The sequence below is a fragment of the Bombyx mandarina genome, chromosome 20, assembly GCF_030267445.1.
Source record: "Bombyx mandarina strain Sakado chromosome 20, ASM3026744v2".
Classification (NCBI taxonomy): Eukaryota; Metazoa; Arthropoda; class Insecta; order Lepidoptera; family Bombycidae; genus Bombyx; species Bombyx mandarina.
In genome coordinates, this window is record NC_143226.1 from 2,305,956 (window position 1) to 2,327,662 (window position 21,707).

The 21,707-nt window shown below is 35.3% G+C and overlaps 1 protein-coding gene across 9 annotated transcripts in view; it reads left to right on the forward strand.

The window, feature by feature from the left end:
- LOC114245104 (uncharacterized) overlaps window positions 1-21,707 on the forward strand; it is a 111,752-nt gene that overhangs the window by 19,302 nt on the left and 70,743 nt on the right. For all 9 annotated transcript variants that reach the window (XM_089735801.1, XM_089735802.1, XM_089735807.1 and 6 more), the window contains exons 9-12: window positions 16,837-17,034; window positions 17,122-18,007; window positions 18,092-20,690; window positions 21,554-21,701. In XM_089735801.1, coding sequence (XP_089591927.1) covers window positions 16,837-17,034; window positions 17,122-18,007; window positions 18,092-20,690; window positions 21,554-21,701 — 3,831 coding nt within the window. The remainder of the gene's footprint in view (window positions 1-16,836; window positions 17,035-17,121; window positions 18,008-18,091; window positions 20,691-21,553; window positions 21,702-21,707) is intronic.

Genomic DNA, 21,707 nt, shown 5'->3' on the forward strand with positions numbered 1-21,707 from the left:
TGTTTTTTAGCATCTAAGGTACTTGTGTTTTGGGCACTACAATTTTGTGACCTCTGACATATTATTTTTGAATCTTTTTATCACTACTCCTAAGTTGTCTAAGTATCCCTTTATTAATAATCTAAAGTCTATTGTTTCAAGGGGATATCCCCATTCAGAACACACATATTTTGTATATTGTATTAGGTATTCTCCTACATCCGTAGCTAATGCTGCATGGCCACCTTGCTTTTTCATGACATAAGTATTGTGTCTATGAAGGAATAATTTGGAGATTTTATATTTTTGTGCAATATCTATTAACGATTGATTATTCCTATCCAATAGAGCAATTGGCGTGCTCTTTTCAAGCAGCTTTGAATTCCAAGCTGACCTTGGTTTATGTTTTTTAGCATCTGGGGTACTCGTGTTTTGGGCACTACTATTTTGTGACCTCTGAAAATTAGACCTTTGAAGTATGTTACTTCTTTGAAATTGAATAGAAATAAATCTTTTGGTTTTATTCCTAATGTTCGTCAGTTTTGAAGTGTCACAATCACGGCTTAAAAAGTCTGCTAATGGTATTTATATGATTTTGTTAAATGTAATTTTTGGTGAATATGGTGTTAGGTTGAGCATTATACGTTGAAGTCTAGCTTGGGCTGACTGTATTTTTTTTCTGAATATTGTCTCGAGCGGCTTGTGATTTGATTCGACTAATAATTATTTGCTATAGACATACTCATGGAACTTTTTGCACCCAAATAGTATATAGCAAATACTTCCTTCATAATGTGAGCATAATTTTGTTCAGATTTAGTCAATGTTCTGGCTCCATAAGCTGCCTTTCCTGAAGGAATGCTGCACCAAGATTCTTTAAACTTGCATCCACTCTTAGTGTGACTCGTTTGTTTACATCATATAATTTTAACACTGATGGATTCTGTAAAACTTTTTTAATTTTATTGAGTGCTTCATCTTAATAGAATTCCCAGTTGAAACTTGTGACTTAAAAGATGCATTTACTTTGATTAAGTTTGAAACCAGAAAATTTCAATGTCTCATAATACTTCTTTGAGCATTTTCTGTGGCTCTTCCTCCTTTTTGGCATGAATAAAGATATCCTCGATTGATACTCTTACATTTTTGAATGTGCTAAGAAGATTAGCCAAGATTCCTTGAAAATTTTCAGGTGCTGACGATACTCCAAACGAAAGTTTTTTTTTTTATTGCTAGATGAGTGGACGAGCTCACAGCCCACCTGGTGTTAAGTGGTTACTGGAGCCCATAGACATTTACGACGTAAATGCGCCACTCACCTTGAGATATAAGTTCTAAGGTCTCAAGTATAGTTACAACGGCTGCCCCACCCTTCAAACCGAAACGCATTTCTGCTTCATGGCAGAAATAGGCAGGGTGGTGGTACCCAAAAGTCTTTTGAATGATTATCTTTCCCATTCAGATGTAGAAAAGGTATATAAAAGGCAGTATCTTTTGTGTTATTTTTGATAACTTGCCAAAATCCTTTAGTGCCGTCTCATAAGGTCAAGTATGCTGATCCTTTGACGTCAGCTGCTATCTCTTCTATTGTTGAAAGTGGGAAATGTACTCTTAAAATATTTTTGTTCACATCTGATTGATCTATGCATATTCTCAATATTCATTTTTGTCTGATCACCACCATTGGACTCACTGCTGGTGTCGGTTCTGTTTCAGGTTTGATGACATCCAGTTTTACCATTCTATCTAATTCTTGTTTTACTTCATTTCTTATGGCATGTGGAACATTTCTTATCGGTTTAATTTCAAATTTAGGGTTTTCTATGAGGTCAAAATCATACTCAAAATTTTTGTACCAACGTAACCTTTTAAATATGTCATCATTGGTTGAACTTTCTTTCAATGTTTCAACCCGTGCGACTAATCCCAACTTCTCACAACTGTTCAGTCCTAAGACTGGTGTGACTCTTTCAACTACAACTTTAAATAGTATTTTAACAGTTTTCCCTTTTATTTTGTATTGTAACTTCACTTCCCCAAGTAAGTACTAACATTCTGTTATTTGAGAAACTTGTTAAATTTTTAATGCAACGTGGTTGTGTACAAGCTTGAGTTTTCTGTACTATGAATTTTGGAAGGACGTTGCACTCTGCACCATTATCAAGCTTTGCTGTAAATTTGGTGTTACCAGTTTGGACACTTTCTGCCAATCTTTGGAGTTGCCAACACTTAATTATCCTATAAAGAGTAGAATTTTCTTCTAAAGTATTTATTTTATTTTTTCGTTTCGTTCAAATATTTATTTACAATAACCCTAAAATCAAACATACTTATTGGTATTCCAATATCATTCAGGACTAACAGATGAGACTTAAAACTTTCTTCCGCAGATTTCGACAGTGCAGTCTACCAACACCCTTGGTATGCTTTTGCTTTAATTTATAAAATAAAGTTACTAGCGGTATATTATACCTTTCTGAAGCTCTCATCCTAGTTGAGGCTCCCGATCGGATTTTATCTAGGGCTTCCTCTAAAATAGCTGTGGTATAATTTGATTTAACGCCATATTTACGCACACCGGGCTTAATCATTTGCTTTTCGTGGCATTTTATCAACCTGTAACAGTAGAAGAAAAGTATAATAAATTACAACTCAATATGACAAAGTTAACCTTAAAAATAAAATTGGCATTGGATAACATTGAATCGTTCAAAGTTACACCAACTTAAAATAAATTTACAATATTCTTTTCAATATATAATAATATAGAATATAATTTTGGTCAAAAAATATTTAAAAATCACAAAATTATAAGAAAAAAGGCAAGTTGAATAAATATTTCACCTCTAGAAACAAAAAAAAACATGTGTTTTACATACATTTTCTATATTTCATTCAGATTTCTGTTTTTTCTTGTTGATCACCACGAAGAGAAAAGGCGCTAAAGTTTTGAAAACTTATTGACAACTGACAATTTGAAATTTTGAATATCTCAAGTTCCGTTTCATATAATTAAATAAGTAACTAAACAAAAAACGTTTGAAAAAAATATGTATATACATATATAAATCTTGCAAACATCTTGGTTTTATGTAAAATTATACGGAAATTAAAAGTTGTACCCAACTTGACTGTACTTCTGGTGTGTATTTAATTAAATTTTCATGAATGAATTCGTGATTGTATTTATTGATTAGTTGGGATAAATATAGATAATTAATATAATAATACCTTTAATAATACTGAAATACTAAATATTTAATTTAGTTTGACATGTTCATATTTTTCCCACTTTAGAAAGCTGAACTGATTCCAGTTGTTGTGTACTGACTACTTCGAAAAGCGGCATGACATGAGAATCCTCTCATCGTGGCCACTGGAAATTACATAACTGATCCTGCGGACCAAATCGAAAACAGTCGCCCAAAACACGTCATTTCGGATCCTCCCGATCCACTAACGGCGTTTTTAGGTACCCCAAGCACCGGTCATCGTTCTCGACGAATCCGTCGCTTGCGACGAAGTGCTCGGCAAGTAAATTAATCCACAGACACACCCCACTGAGTTTCTCGTCGGATCTTCTCAATGGGTCGCGTTTCCGATCCGGTGGTAGATTCTGCGAAGCACGGCTCTTGCTAGGGTTCGTGTTAGCAACATCGTCAGGTTTGAGCCCCGTGAGCTCACCTACTAGTTAAGGTTACGCTGATATGGTCTCTCTAGACCATCAGCTTAGGTAGGAAAAAAAGTGTATTGAGTTCCATTTGTGGAGTAACGACATGGGCTCCGTCATTCGAATTATGTGGCCATCTGCAATGTTTTCATCATTCATTCACGTCTCGGAGAAAATGAGAAAAGTCGACGACGAAGCTTTTCGGTCAAGCTGAAGATCTGCGTGAGCTCTTAAACATTGGCAGTTAAATGTCTACATTGTCATTCTTTCCTTGTGTTTATAAAATCATATAATAGTTTATCAACAGTTGTTAGGCGATTCAAGCAAAACCGTTGAAACTCAGCTCGCAATTCAATTTTTTTGTTTTCTTTTTATTGCTTACATGGGTGGATGGGCTTACGGCCCGGAGCCCATAGACATCTACAAACGTAAAGGATGCCATCCCCCTCGAGACATGAGATTGAGTTGTAAGGTCTCACTTATAACAGTACAATTTTGGATACTGTTGCCCTTCGTCCGATAAAATTTTCTATCAATATCTTTTTGAAACAATATCTATAAGCCCTTGACGATAAAGAAAGATCTTCCACCGAGCGGGTGATATTTGCTCGGTCGTTTCAGAACTTAAATGGTTATTGAAATTATCTTTAAGTAAAATAGCTGTTGGCTAGTTTCGCCTATAAATAACTATTATAAATATATACTACCTCAATCACGTTTTTCCCCGATCACGAACACAAATCACACCACGTTCGGCAATATTCGTTTAACTTCGTACTGCTCGGCCGCAAGGTATCGCGGCACGCAGCGCGCAAACATCGGTTCGATCGAAATAGACAATCATCATTTTGTCTCTTTCGCGCACACGAATGAGATGCATTTGACCTTTGACTTTAGCCCTTATAACTCTTCAGATAAGATTTAAAAAATTAAATTATGGTTGCAAATTGACGTCGAATTTTGTGGCCTTGAACCGGTTCTGAACAGACTGCCCAAGACCGATACAAATGGAAAAATTTGATTCGAGCCCTACACCCCAGCAGAGGGTAATAGGGAAGCATGATGATGATGATGATGAACCGGTTCTTCACGACTCACGTGCTTAGCATTAAAATAAAGTGTATTAAAGACGCGACGCTAAGCTTTAAGACTTAAGTTTAATTGCCAATTGAATAGTTAAAAATATAAAGTGTATAGTTGTTTAATATAGATTAAGTTTAGATTTCATAGTGTTTTCAAATAGTTTTGTTTAGTTTAGGTTTAGTAGATAGATATAAATAAATCACAATGTAGCAATGCGAGTTTACTCTGGGACTTTTTTAAAAAGGATCCTTTGACGAAAAAGGCGAGGTGCACACTGTTTGATTTATACAGTTACAAAACAACAACGGGCAATTTGAAGAGTCATTTACCCAAGCGACATTTGGACGCTTATAAAAGGGTGACTTCAACTCAAATTTCAACGTTGAGGGAGCTACGACAGTCATCAGCTTTATCACCGCCAACGCCTGCATTGATACAACCTTCATTCAAGCCAAGAAGTTCGCAAAATAAAATTGTAGAGCTACCCATCAATGCCACAAGGCCGTCGGTAGTCCCTCAATCTGGTCTACCTATATTGGTACCGCGAGCTGCGTCTCAACAACAAAGAATAAAAAGGTATGGTGCAGCACGAAAAATAACAGCTGTTAAAAAAAAAATTGACCGCGACTTATTAAATTTATTCTATGACGGATATCCACCATTATCATTGGTAGAAGAGCAAGCGTTCAAAAAGTTTGCAAGTTGGATACCGGGGTACTCATTACCTAGCCGTAAAATAATTTCTAACATAATGATTCCGGCTCTATACGAGAACTCCAAAGAAAATTACAAGAAGAACTAAATAACCTTAGATCGCTTAATTACTTATAAGTGTGCCTAACCACTGACTTGTGACACCACGGACCTCACGCGCAAATGAGAGTTACATAGCGGTAACTGGGCACTTTATAACAGACCAATATGAATTAAAATCATTGCTATTCAATTTTTGAAGATACCCATAGTAGCGCAAATATTGAATCAAAATTACTTGCAATTGTTAATGAATGGGACCTTTATCATAAAATTAATTTCGTCGTTTCTGATAATGCCGCTAACATACAGAAAGCTATATCGGAAATCGGTTGGAAGCATTATGGTTGTTATGGGCACACATTGAACCTTATTGTACAGGATGCTCTCAATGTCTCATATAATTTGGAGAAACTAAAAAAAATTTTCAGACATTTTAAAACCAGCACCAGTGCCCTAGAAATGCTTTTGAAGGCGCAAACATTGGAAAATCCCAGTGGTATTCCTAAAAGGTAAGGAAGTGCCTACCCTTTGGAATTCTACCTACCATATGATAGACAGATTTGTTGAACTTCAACAAATTTATAAGAGCGACTGTTGCAGTTCTGAATAAAAATCTCCCGCCAATAACAGTAGAGGAATGGCAGCTGCTTGAAGACCTAAAAAAATTCTCAAGCCCTTTGATGACGCCACAAGGACCATGAGCGGGGAAAAGTATGTACCCGGTATCGCTTTCATAGTTATGACAAGGTGCCTTTTAACAGCTTGTAATAAATTATTGGAAGAACCGTTTTGTCCAGCTGCTCTTATCGGCATTAAATATTTGAAGGAAGAATTGGAAACTCGGTTTGCAGCAGTGGAAAAAAGCCGCACGTTTTCAGATCCTCGCTACAAATTAACGGTTTTTAGCGACCAAAACGATGCACAATCTACAAAAAAGAGAGTTCAAGAAATGGTTATAGATTTGTTTGTGAAAGAGGAAATCAAGAAACAGTAGCATCATCATCAAACCAGCTATCACGTATTGATAACGACCCTTTCTCCTCTTGGAATATTTTAAATGAAATTGTTGGCTCACGACATTCAGTTTGAATTTCACTGTTAAGAGCAATAAAAGAAGTGTACAAGTGACGAAATGTTGCCTGTCTTCAATAGCGAAGGAAAATTTAATTGCCCGCTTGAGTGGTGGAGGCATCATAGACACACATACTCTCATCTAGCAAAACTTTATATGAGATATGGCAAAATTTTGGCGACATCAGTTCCTTGCCAAGATAGGCCTTACTATCAATGAACGCCGCACACTAATGACATCTAAAAAATTCTCTCAATAAACATTTTTTTTAAGTAGATTTAAATAATAATTGAGGGAAAAAGTTGTAAAAAGTCTATAAATAATATTTGTGAATTAGTAAATAGCACTTGTTTAAATTCAAATTTGATTATGTTTAAACAATAAACTTTTAAATGCGCCTGCGTTTTTAAATGTTTTAATAACTCTCGTTTTGCCTTTGGTCAATGAGTTAATTGCATCTGCAGCCAGTCCTAAGCCTGGAAAAAGCATGTAGGAAATATCATTGTTATATCATACTAAATATTTTAATATTTATACAAAATAAGAAAGTATATCAATAACCTTGTAAAAATCTATTATAAAGTACGATACGAACTCTTTAAAGAAGTAAAACTAACATATCCTATCCTTAAAGATAAATTACAAATAAAGTCGTAATCACTGAAATATTAATCGCGACTCGCTACACCGCTATATTGCTCGGTAGACCGACGGTCTAAATGTTGTTCGGAACTTTTATAACGCTGGTTTATGTCGAAAATGACGTACCCAAGCGAGATTCAGGCATCCGTCAATTATCTTGTATTGTCTATGATGGCTACCCGCCACACCCTCAATCGACGTTATTCGAAATAGTGCGACGTACAGTGTGCTTAGTGCGAGTTTTGTAACGTTCTCACTAGCGAGCCAGTTTGCTCAAATTTGTATGCAATTGGAACAGCGCCCCTAGCGGCAAACGTACTCGGTGTTATTTTGTGAGTGCGAGTTCATATTAACGTTGTGATCTCGTAACCGAGTAATTTTACCGAAATGAGTACTACGAATGACATTTGTGGGAGTGCGTGTTACAAATTAGTGGATTTTAACGTTTCGATCGAGTATTTCTTTAGTAGTTTTATTTTTCCAACTAGAGAGGCAAAAATATCATGCCATAGAGCCTAATCTTTTTTTATGAAAAATGATAATATGGAGTGAAATGGATTTGATTAATTTTAAGCATTAATCAATTGGCATGGAATGAAATGAAATGAGATCAGATAATATGGGATAAAATATAATCTCTGCAAAATGCTGATTATATACTGAGATTTTTTCGAAGACTTCGAGAAGCTACGTCCAGCGGTTTTGTTTATTTTTTTTAAATTTTCGCACTTTCACAGATACTAAGCAGTTAATAAACCCACGTTACTTTGTTATTGCACAGATGGGTGGACGAGCTCCCGGCCCACCTAATCTTAAGTGGTTACCGGAGCCCATAGACATCTACAACGCAAATGCCGCCTCCCACCTTGAGATATTAGTTCTAAGGTCTCAGTATAGTTACAACGGTTGTCCCACCCTTCAAACCGAAACGCATTACTGCTTCACGGCAAAAATAGGCAGGGTGGTGATACCTACCCGTGCGGACTCACAAGACGTCCTACCACCAGTAATTACAAAAATTAATTTTGCGGGTTTGATTTTTATTACATGATGCTATTCCTTTACAGTGAAAGTCAATCGTAAACATTTGATAAGTACGTATTTCATTAGAAAAATTGATACCCGCCGGCGGGATTAGAACACCGGTGCATTGCAAGATACGAATACACCGGACGCCTTAACCTTTAGGCCAGGACGGTCTCAAAATTACACTTATACACGAAGAAATATTAAATACGCATTAACTAAGAAACATTAAATAGACAAAATAAAACAATTCACACAATTTAGCTCCTCGCGGTCCCTCCAAAATGTCTTTTCATCTTTTTTTCCTAGTTGTTCAATTGTAAATGAATAAATCAAAATCAAATCGAGTTTACGTTCTATACGGTGAAAAATGAAGAATTGTGAGTGTGAGTTGAGATATGCTACTCGCTTCGCAGGGCGTTTATTCACCGAGAGCAACAATAATATTATTTCTCGTATATTGGTAGCACGTGATGTTTTGGCATTAGACCGTCTAAATGAAATACAACGCTTTTTAACAGCATTTTAATGGGAACCAACTACTTTCAAAATGATTCGGGTAATGTCACGTGTTCAATACTATTTTGTACCTTTAGAATTAAAGTGGCTCAACCCAAAATTCTTAGTTTCTGGTAAACTTCAATATTGTAATACAATAATTGTATTTTTTTAGTTTTTCGGTTTAAAAACTTTAAGGCATGCCATTTTATTTGAAAAAGACAGAAAGAGTACTTTGTCCTTTTCTAGACTAAAAGAGACTGTTTAATTTTATAAGCTGATAGAATAATATAGAAAAGAATAATAGGATACCCTCTAATCGTCACATTGGAAAAAGGTATGGCTTTATCATTTAAATTATTTTTTATTGCACTTATAAAACTAATTTAATTTACAATATGTAACTACATATATCTATAACTAATCCGTACTTGTCAAATTCCTCATAAATTGTCAATATTCTTAATAAAATTCCTATTAATAATATACAAGTGCAAATGTTGAGCTGCTTGCCAGAAATGATATAATAGTGTTTTGTTTTTTTGTTGTTTCCTTGTAGGCTGCCTGTAATAATCTAAATCTGTGTGAAAGGCAATAAATGATTTTATTATTATCTACTAATGGTAGTCCAGTGGTCGAAATTTGACCATAATTTATTTAAATTTTAAGTTTGAGCATTATTATAGTTCTATTGTCACCTTTCTATTATCATCATTTCTATAATAATCATTGCTCTATGTCGCCAAGGCTACATTATAGAAAAATAATATTAAAGACAAAAAATATTAATCTATTCTCAATTTGACCACAGATTGATAAATCAATAAACAAAAAAAGTATAAATGCATGTGTGTGTGTGTGTGTGTCAAATACATGGTAATGTGTGTAAGGTTTTTTTATTCATTTAGTTTATTTTTTTATTGTTTATGCACAATTAAAAAAAAAGATTAGCAATCTGCACTACTTCTCTATATTCTCTATGAGTGTGGGAAATTTCATACTTCTCCGTCCGCGCAATTTTCGTAAAAAGGAGTCCAACATTTTTGCTGCACGTATTACCTACTTAAAATGTAGGTTCTTAATAATAATACATAAGTGTTTTGAAATATAAAACTAATCTTAAATTTTTTAGTTATACCACTTCCATTCTAAGGGTGCAATTTCGTAAACAAACTTTGCCGTAATGGCGTAACCTTTAAAATACACGAAAACTGCCCAGCATAAACATATTTTTTTAGTAACTTTAATAGAAGTATTAGAATTAGAAGTTTATTATAGAATTTATTTAATTGTAATTACATATTTAGACATAATTAACATAATTAATCTTGGAATAGGTAATTATTTCAGCTTTTTTTAATTAAAGAAATTATGTTTTACATAGGTTTAATCTTTTACCCGTTGAACGTTTATAAAATGATTGTATTTACGGTAATAGTGTTGATGATCTTCATTAGGTGGCCCAAATATACTAAAATTATTACGAGCATCCATCCTTATTTATAAATGTGTAAAGAAGCAAAATTATTATTACATTGTTCAAATTTCTATATAATTTATAAATATAAATCTGTACGTATGTACCTGTAAATTGTAAATATGTATATTGAGCGCGCGTGTGTGTGTGTGTGTGCGCGTGTGTATGTGCGTGTGTGTATATATTTCTATAATAGATAGATACACAGTGTGCAATTCATTTCGAAATTATTCTTGCCCATCTAATGGTTGTCTGGAAGAGATCACTCTTAGCGATAAGACCAAGAAAAAATGTTTCACAATATTTATTCATTTTGTGTACAATAAAGAATACTCTTTCACTGGTGGTAGGACCTCTTGGGAGTCCACACGGGTAGGTACCACCACCCCGCCTATTTCCGCCGTGAAGCAATAATGCGTTTCGGTTCGAAGGGTGGGGTAGCCGTTGTAACTATACTGAGACCTTAGAACTTATATCTCGAGGTGGGTGGCGCATTTACGTTGTAGATGTCTATGGGCTCCAGTAACCACTTAACATCAGGTGGGCTGTGAGCTCGTCCATCCATCTAAGCAATAAAAAAAAAAACAACTCTATCTCGCTCTCTCTCTCTCATCAAACAACTCTTTAAAAAAAAGCAATGATTTAATAAGAATTAAATGAAAAAGCAAAGAATTAATATGTATTTACAACTAGCTAGACGTCTATAAAATTTTCTAACCGAAAAAATATATGTGTATAAACCATTAGAATAGATAAAACCTTAAAAAACAACATTATTATTAAAAACGAAAGAAAAAATCTTGATATTGTATTGGTTTCACGGCAAAATTTTTAGTGACTACATAACTTGCTTGAAAGTGAAGAAATACTCTCAAAATCCATTAATTTGTAACTCGCACTCGCACATACAATAATCGAGAGGCTCACTTCGGTAAAGCTATTCGATACATGAGACAGCAACATAAACAAACCTTCTCTCTCCCACAAAATGAGATTCATAAGCTTACCACTAGGTGGCACTGATACAAATTCACACAAATTAAACATAACATTAACATCGACTGAGTAATTAAAAAAACTCGCACTAAGCACAGGTACATTACCCATTACCCGACTAATTATAAATATCGTTAGAAAGCTTGGCATTTCAATTAAACGCCTTAAAAAAAACTTGCATGCTACCAATATAAAAGAAAAAATTATTGCTTCTAAAGATGAATAAACGTCCTGCAAATCGAGTAACTCGCACTCAGAGCTCCGCACGTTTCACCGTGAAGAGCGTACACTCGATGCGAGTCATTCGATTCGATTTTTGAAACTCGCACTAAGCCTACTGGAGCTGTTGAGCATGCGATTTATCATATTCACTGGTGGTAGGACCTCTTGAAAGTCCGCACGGGTAGGCACCCCGCCTATTTCTGCTGTGAAGCAGTAATGCGTTTCGGTTTGAAGGGTGGGGCAGCCGTTGTAACTATATTGAGACCTTAGAACTTATAACTCAAGGTGGGTGGCGCATTTACGTTGTAGATGTCTATGGACTCCAGTAACCACTTAACACCAGGTGGGCTGTGAGCTCGTCCACCCATCTAAGCAATAAAAAAAACAAGTCCCAGCATCTTTATTGACGAGAGTACTTAGTCTTAGTTAAATAAACCAGAGACGCAACTTCTTCTGTTGAAAGGGGAATGCCCATTTCAGGCCCAAAGCGGACAATAGATTAGAGAAAAAATACTTAGTGCATTAATTTTGTCATAAATAAATATGCATTTACTTTCTTCCAAATAAGCGCCACTACAGTTTACAATAAGTAGTTTAAAAAAAGTAACTCTATTGAAAAAAACAAGATTTTTATTTTTGCGGGAAAAATATTGCCAGCATCAAAACCTTTTACGTATTAAGTAAACATTTTAAGTATATAAATAAAACATATAAATAAATCATTTTAAGTATTATCATTAATCAATCGATTTTAATCGATTATAAGCACATAAAATAACATCAAAGACATACCCATTGGACTTTAACTTGTTACTATACTTGAGAACTTAGAACTTATATCTCAAGGTGGGTGGCGCATTTACGTTGTAGATGTCTGTGGGCTCCAGTAACCACTTAACACCAGGGTGGCTGTGAGATCGTCTACCCATCTAAGCAATAAAAAAAAAACTTAACTAGTATTGTTATTTAAATATGTACAACTATAACAAAAACATAAAAAATTATGTGTACTCGTAAAAAAAACATTACGAAATAAATCAATTATCGGTTATTTAAAAAAATGATCGTTAAATGAATTTCATGTAATTATTTTTCTTTATACTGACAACACTGATTTTAATCTGACTGACTGGACTTTTTGGCGGGAACGCGAGGAGTGAAGTTGTGTGATTTGTTTTATTTTGTCTATTTAGTGTTTCTTCGGGATTTAATGTGTAATAATGGTGGTTTATTAACTGTTTAATATCTGTGAAAGTGCACAAACGTGGGAAAATGAAACAAAGCCGCTGGACGTAACTTCTCGGGATCCTCCAAAAAGTCCACTGAAAAAATCTTAGTAAATGACCACCATTTTACTGAGATTATATTTCATCCAACTTCATTTCATTTAATTTCATCCCAGTTGATTAATGTATCAAATTAATCATCTTAATTTCATTTCACTCCATAATATCATTTTTCATACAAATATGAATATAAATTAAAATAAGACATGACTTAAATGTCTCAGTTACAAGGTCATAAAATCTAAAAAAAAAAAAAAACTGACTGACTGACACTTCGCTTGCTGCTGTTAATAATCTGTTAATAAATAACAAAAAAACAAAATGTATAAAATTTACCACACCTAATATTAGACAAGTAGACACCAATATTACTGTAAGCGGAGAGACACTGGACATAGATTATACACTTAATATATTTGGGACAAGCAGTCGCAAATGAAATTTGATCGCGATTCGCGTTGCGTTGCCCCTTGGTTGCTGGTGAATAATAGCTGTACGTGTAAAATTGGTGTCTATAAATATGAATAAACAAAGTGCATTTATTATTGAAGAAAGTGATGAAAAAATAATGAAAGAAAATGAGTGAGTACTCTATAAACATACATTTTATTATTACTACTGGTTCCCTGGTAGTCGAAATTCGACAATAATTAATTAAAAATAAAAGTTTGTACACTATTATGATTCTATTATCTAAGACTATTATATTTCTATAATCACAGATTTCACCAAAACTACACTATAGATAAATAACAATAAAGATAAACAATAATTACCTATTCTCCATTTGACTATAGCAATAACATAAGTTTGACAATAAACAAAGAGCATTTAAGTGTGTGTGTGTCAAATACATGGTAGGCGTGTAATATTTTTTTAATGATTAAATGTGGGTATTATTAATGCTTAATTTAAAAAAAAAATTAGCATTCTGCCCTCCTTCTCTATATTCTCTTTAAGTGGGAAATTTCATACTCCTCCGTTCGCGCAATTTTCGTAAAAAGGGGTACAAAGTGTTTGGTTCGGTTCACGTATTAATATATAGATAACAAATGCAGTTATTTTTTTTTTTATTTATACTTATTACTGCTATAAAAAGAACCAAATTTTTTTATATTAAAATGAGAGATCTTAAAAGTAGCCCTCTTTTATACACACAAACACACATACATATACTTTAAATTCTCAATAATATGCTCAGTAGATTTGGGGGAATAGGGATGCTTTCCAATTCAAACATGAATTTTTAGCAGTTTTTCTTAGAGCAATACCAAAAAAATTTAGATTAAAATGGTTCCGGAGACTTACATTTTCATATATGATGCATTATTATTATACATAGTTCATTGAAAAATACATACAAAAACTTAAAAAATTAGCTTGACCTAATCCACCTTAGCTTTTAGGGTGAACCGGGTCACATATGGGGACCTATTTACCCAAAGGTAAGTAACTTTTCAATATCTTTAATCAGTTACAAAACTCTGATGACTAAATTAAACCATTTAATATTCTTAAACACCAAATAAAAGTTCTTTTCAATTCAACAGATTTATCAGATTCATTCAGATTTATTCAGATCTCACAAAAGCATTGTGACATCCCAGATTTGTCCCTAATCTACCCCTACTCCCTATTCCCTATTCCAATCTATGGTATGTATATATATATATGTTGGAGTATTTCCACTTTCGGGTAGCGACATGGTAAACGGGCGGTCTTCGTAAGTCAATAAAACCAGAAATGAACTCAGAGCGTATATTACGCAGGAGCGCTCCGTCCGACACGGCGACTCGCTCGCTTCTGAGCTCGAGTTTTTTTTTTTTCCTACCTAATCTGATAGCCTTAGGGGCTATTTCAGCGTAATCCTAACGTTTGTAGGTGAGCTCACGGGGCTCAAACCTGATGACGTTGCTAACACGAACCCTAGCAAGAGCCGTGCTTCGCAGAATCTACCACCGGATCGGAAACGCGACCCACTGAGAAGATCCGGCGAGAAACTCAGTGGGCTGTGTCTGAGAGTTAATTTACTCGTCGAGCCCTTCGTCGCAAGCGACGGGTTCGACGAGAACGGTGACCGGTGCTTGAAGTACCTAAAAGCACAGTTAGTGGATCGGGAGGATCCGAGATGACGTGTTTTGGGCGACGTCGACTGCTTTCAATTCTGTCCGCAGGATCGGGAATGTAGTTACCGGCGGCCACGATGTGAGGGTTCTCGTGTCGTGCCGCTTTATCGAAGTGGCGCATCGACGCCGACTGAAGATACTTACTGATGGACTCTAAGTCCAGGTCGTCATGGAGGTCGACGTTCCTGACGAACCACGGGGCTCCGACGGCTATCCTGCAAAAACGGGATTGAATAATTTGGAAGGATTTTAAGTGAGTGCGGGCCGCGTGAGCGAACACTACACTTGCATAGGTCATGACGGGAGCTCGAGAGACAACAACGGAGCGTTTTTATGGCAAAGTATCGTGGTGGGACGATGTTGTTTACGATTCTTATCTTGCACGTGTTGTTTTCGATGAATGCTTGCACCTATTGTTTGTCGTCCCATCTTTATTAGTCATGAACTAATGGTTTATAAAAACACGCGCCGACACGGCCATCCTGCTCATGACGCGTCCCTGCGTCAAAATCATGTACTTCACATAAATCATCTCACTTAACTATTACACTAAATTACTATCGAGTTCGACTTTTAGTGTCCTGGTCTCGACTCCTTTGTCATTTGAGATACCAAGCCTCGACGCTGGCACTCAAATTTCAGGTCTTGAAACCCTAGAATACCAGAACAACCAAGCCTCGACGCCGGTGTTCAAACTTAGGCCTACACGCCATTACTAAATATTGCAACAACCAAGCCTACACGCTGGTGTTCAAAGTCTGGCCTACACGGCATCAACAACCAAGCCCAAGCGCTGGTGTTCAGACTTCAGGCCTGGAAGCCTTAATAATCTAGAGCTACCAAGCCTCGGCGCGGGCAGATAGATTCCAGGCTCCAAGGCCCTAAGATGTCAGAAGAGCTACCAAGCCTCGACGCTGGCACTCAGGTCTCGAAACCCTAGAATACCAGAACAACCAAGCCTCGACGCTGGTGTTCAGATTTCAGGCCTGGAAGCCTTAATAATCTAGAGCTACCAAGCCTCGACGCTGGCAGTTAGATTCCAGGCTCCAAGGCCCTAAGATGTCAGAAGAGCTACCAAGCCTCGACGCTGGCACTCAAATTTCAGGTCTAAACGAGCATTGCATCTATACTAATATTATAAAGAGGAAAGATTTGTTTGTTTGTTTGTTTCGAATAGGCTCCGAAACTACTGGACCGATTTGAAAAATTCTTTTTCCATTAGAAGCCGACATTGTCCCTGATGAACATAGGCTACTTTTTTTTTTTTTTTTTTATTTTTTTTTTTTTGTTTCATGTGTGTTTTAATGTTTCCGAAGCGAAGCGAGGGCGGGTCGCTAGTATTACCTAAATTGAGATAAATTGGGATATACTTAACTTGGGTATCGACACCATACATTGCAACAACCAAGCCTCCACGCTGGTGTTCAAAGTTAGGCACACAAAGAGAAGCCTTATATTTTGTACACACAGCTGTTAGAAGAAACACGACGACAATTAGGAAACAGAATACAAGGGCTCTACTTATTTCATGTTGAAATCTCTTCCAGTAGGCCCTTCTAGTGCTAGTTGTTCAGTGTTGACGTCCTTAAATGTTAACAGGACTAGATCTTGGAACGGCCTAGATCTAGAAGGACTAGGTCTTAACCGATTCTAGAAAAGAACGATGTTATTACGGACGTCAGCGAAATATGTTTATTTGTCAATGAACTGGGACGATTTTTTTACCGAATAAAAATAAAAACGAATTTTGCGTTAAAAATTTTGGACTAGACTCGATGTACTTTTAGAGGTACTTTTTTTTGTGTATAGGTAATACACATTAATGCCGCGCAGAGAAAGTTTATATGATATTATATGTGTAGAAATGTACATCGCGTGATATTCGTTAATCAAACTCCTAATATCGTTCTTTTTGTTCAAATTTTTTTAATTAATAATTTTTTTAGTGTTTAATTACACTAGTTATACCTAATTATTTATACCTAGCTATTTTCGTTTTATAGAGAAGAAAAACTTAAAGAGCTAAAAAGAAAAAGAAATCGTGAACGTCAAAGGGCATATTATCACCGTCAGAAAGATTTGAAGAAAAATGAAAATAAAATAAAAAAAGAACGAAAAAAAAAAGAAACACCACCAAAATCAAATGCTGAACGTCAAAGGGAATTTCGTCAACGTAAAGCAGAAAAATCTTACGTGGATATGTAATTTGATTTAATAATATGTAAAAACAAATTGTAGTATATGCCTCAATATTATTTAACTTTAGGATTTCCTCATTTTTTTCACAGGAAAAAACGAAAATTGTGCAGTAATGAAGAGAATGTCGTGCAAGATAGGGCTGTTGAAAATACAGAAAATGTAACGCTACAGGAAAATCAATTTCACAGCCAACAACTTCATATCTATGAACAGTGTAATGAATGCATTACTCCCGAAGTTATTCTACATAGGAACACAGGAATTCCTGGCGATGGCGATTGCCTATTCCACTCGCTCATAAGTGTTTTGCAACTTCAAATTGAGAGTTGTGAATTGAGAAATCAGTTACGCGATTCACCCTATTTAAACTCCTGCCACAATCCGCAAGAAGCATATAAGATTCTATCAAGCACTAATGATTACGGAGATTTGGATTGTTTGTACTTATTTTCAAAAATGTACAATCAAAATGTTTGTGTACATTATTGTTTTTACAACATAACTACAAAGAATGAAGACACTATCTTTTGGCATTTTAAAGCGAATGATACACAAAACTGGATTCATCTTCATCTTCGTGAACAACATTTCACACCTTTTTATGAAGTATCAGATTTATTGAAGCCAATAAAAGACGCTACCCAAAATGAAGCCCATGTTGGTGCCAATATTCAACTATTGCGAGATAATTATGATGAAGATGCTACCGAAGACAACCATAACAATCATGAAAATGAAATTGAGATTGATAGAGAAGATCGAATTGGTGAAAATATTATGGATTTTATTGTTGATGGTACTACTCCAGTTTACACAAATTATCGTAAACACAGCACAAGTCATATTGATTTTTATAAAGACTTTACCGGTAATTCATTTGGTCATTCTTGTATTATTTGCGACAGACTATGGTGGAAAAGAGACTTGAAAATGTCGACCAGTAAACATGAGAGTATTTTGAAAACAATCCTGCAGGTAATCTTAATTATATAGTTTTTTTTAATCATTAACTTTATATTATTCTCTCTATATCTAGATAATACGAATTTGATTTTTTAGAATTACACACCTGGTGAAATTGTTCAAGTCTGCTATACGTGTTATACATCTTTGGAAAAAGAAAAAATTCCTCTCATGTCAACCTACAATGGTTTTGCATATCCGAAAATTCCATCACATTTACCAACGTTAAACCTTATCGAGCAACGATTGATTTCACCGAGAATACCGTTCATGCAAATTCGTAGGCTGAGACACGTTAATGATCAGTACGGTATTTACGCCCAGATAATTAATGTTCCTATCGAAGTCGATACAATGGTGAAACAATTGCCAAGAAACATTCAAGACGACCATTGCTTTTATGTGCATTTGAAAAAGAAGTTGATTCACAAAACTAGTCATGTCCACGGGCTTGTGAATAAGAGTCACATTGAAGAGTGGTTGTCGTATTTAGTATCTACGCCTCTTTATATTTATCATGACATTAAAATCGATGAATCCTTTTTTACCGACAATGGATGTACTTCGCAATTGAATATGGACGAAATAAGTGAACACGTGCCAATTGAAGACAATTTAGTTGCGCAGCAACAAACTCTTTTGTGGAATGATGATTATTTTTTGAGTCTAGCACCCGGTGAATATAACGGTATTTCAATGGATGAACATGCGGAAGAATTATCTTTTCCGACAATCTATGGCGGTCAATTTCGAACATACAGAGATGGTGTTACTGTTACTCCATTCATGCAAGCTACCAGCGAACTCCGGCGTACTGATAGGCGCGCTACTGACCCACAACACCTCTTATACATCGCTGCTAAAATCATGAGGTTGCGAGTTAGTGGATGTGTCAACGTTGCGTTTAAGCATGTCGGACAAGGTACTTCAATTACGAAAGACACCATTGAATCTGAAGAATATATAAATAATTGTTTAGAAACAAATCTCGCATTCCTTCGCTGCATACCAAATTCCGCTTGGTTTTGGTCAGATCGCAAAAAAGATCTTTTTGCAATGATCAGGCAATTAGGCCCACCAACTGCTTTTATGGGTCTAAGCGCCAATGAAACCGGCTGGGAAAATTTGTTGAAATTATTGTACAAATTGAAAAACGAGGGCGCGGAAATTTCAGATAAGTTTTTAGCAGAAATGAGTTATATGTATAAAGCTCAACTTGTGAATGAAGATGCCGTAACTTGTGCTATTTATTTTAATAAAAAGCTAAATTGTCTATTAAAAGTTTTGCAATCAAAGAAAAGAAGTCCATTCGGAAAATATAGAGTAGTACATTATTTCAAAAGAATAGAATTTCAACATCTTGGTAGCCCACATGCACATATTCTTCTTTGGTTGGAAAATGTTCCTGAAGATTTATTAAACAATGAACCTGAAGTAATTAAATTAATTGACGAATTGGTTTCTGTGTCAGCGTCAGAGGCGTCTGGAAATATAAAACTAGTAACACACAAACACACATCCACGTGTTATAAAAAAATGAATCCCAATAAAAAGCAAGAATGTAGATTTGGCGCACCATTTATGCCAACAAAAAAAACTATTTATTTGATACCAATGAAAGACACTGATCCCGATTACTCAGAAGCACTTTTCAAAGAATATAAGAAACGATTTAAATTTATAAGAAATAATCTCGAATATTTTGACTACACGAATTTTGATGAATTTTACTCGCATAATTATATTATTTCTGATGATCATTACTACAATATTATTCGTGCTGGTATCAATAGACCAAAACTATTCTATAAAAGAACACCAGCAGAAAAATGGCACAACTCTTTCAATCCGTTCGTATTACATCATTTTAAATCGAACATGGACTTTCAGATTATACTAGATGAATATGCTTGTGCAACAAATGTTGTTGAATATGCCAATAAGCATAATAGAGGGATTAGTAATTTGCAAAGACAAATAATTGACATAATGGACGAGCATCCAGAATTCGACATTGTCGATATCACGAACAAAATGAGTATTGACATACTTCAGTCTGTTGAAATGTCGGCACAAGAAGCTGCTTGGTATTTATTAAGAGAACCTGTGGCTAAGTCATCGGTGGCGACAGTCTACATTCCAACGGTATTGCCTACTGAACGCGCAAGAATTAGAAAATCTATGAAGGAACTTGAAGCTTTAGACGATGATTGTACGAACGTTGGGAAAGAGAATTGGTTCGATAAGTACGAGAAAAGACCTGAAGAACTCCGCGATGTTACGTTAGCACAATTTGTTGCAAAATATTACATAAATAAAAAGGGGACTTACAGTAAAAGAGATACTCCAAGAATAATAAGATACAAGAACTACGATATGGCTGACAATTACAACGATTATAGGCGTGAGATGGTTCTGTTGCATGTTCCATTTCAAAGTGAAGAAAATGATATTATCGCTGAAAATAAGTTCATTCAAATATACGAGGACAACAAAGATACGATATTAGAACGTAAGAAAGAATTTGAATCAAATTTGGACATAGGGAAAACTTTACAAATTTGTACACAGTTGTGCCGAGAAAACGATGAAGAACAAGAAGACGAAGAATTATTAGGAGCGGCGCATGATGATCCGATTGAAATACCTGATTTCAATTGTATTGCTCAATTCAATCGAGATACTGTTCCAAAAGGTGGGGTAGCTATTTACCAAAATAAAAACTTGTGGCACTCGGGGACTACCGCAGTAAAGCTATTGCATAGCATTTTTTATCAACTTATGCAATTATAATTAGACAATAATAATATAATATTAAAACAATAATAAAATAAAATCACGCTATATCTATAAACATTAACTGTCCCCTTCACACTCATAAGCTAGACCGCGTGAGAGAGAGATGGGCAGACTTTTCCCGATGCGCATGTTGTGCGACGTCACGCCGCGCGCTTATTCACAAACACTACACAAGCGCAATGTGTGAATCTGTTGAACGCGAGCTACATATAGGCGGAGTGGCGGGTGTTGTGGTTTATTTTCGTTACGGAATTTCTTGATTTGGTCGCCGCGCTCAAAGCCCGCTATAAAAGCTGTGCGATAGCTTAATAATAATGTTAATAATATTATGAATCCTAATATTAAAATAAATATTGCACACGTTAGCGATGTTAATGTTAGGCGCTTATTTGTTGGAGATATTTGTGCGTGCTTATGCAAACTTAGAAATGGCCTACACATGTCATGGTAGCAATTTACATTTCTCCCAATCCAAAATTGGACGAGGTAGAGCATATAAGCTATTGCAGCTTTACCGCGGGAGTCCCCGAGTGCCACACGTTTTTTTTTAATAGTTCAATGAAACTTTTTGATTGATTTAAAAAATTATAGAATATATAAGATACAGATTACACAGAGAAAGACAGAAATCATAAATGGGGACCAGAAATCCTTTTCATTGTGCAAGACTGTATGTGAATATGTTTCAATAAATAAACTAAATCTCAATGTTAAATCTTACTCAGATATAGCATACCTAAATTGTTCAATTTTAACTAGATATTCTACACAACCCTGCATTGGAAAGCTCTAAAGATCAAAAGAATCATTTATTGGTTTTGGAGAACCAACTGTTAGAAGCAATGAAATCAAGTGAAGAACTCTGGGGAAATATGAAGACTCATTTTGAAACTAACAGATTCCCGTGGTAAGT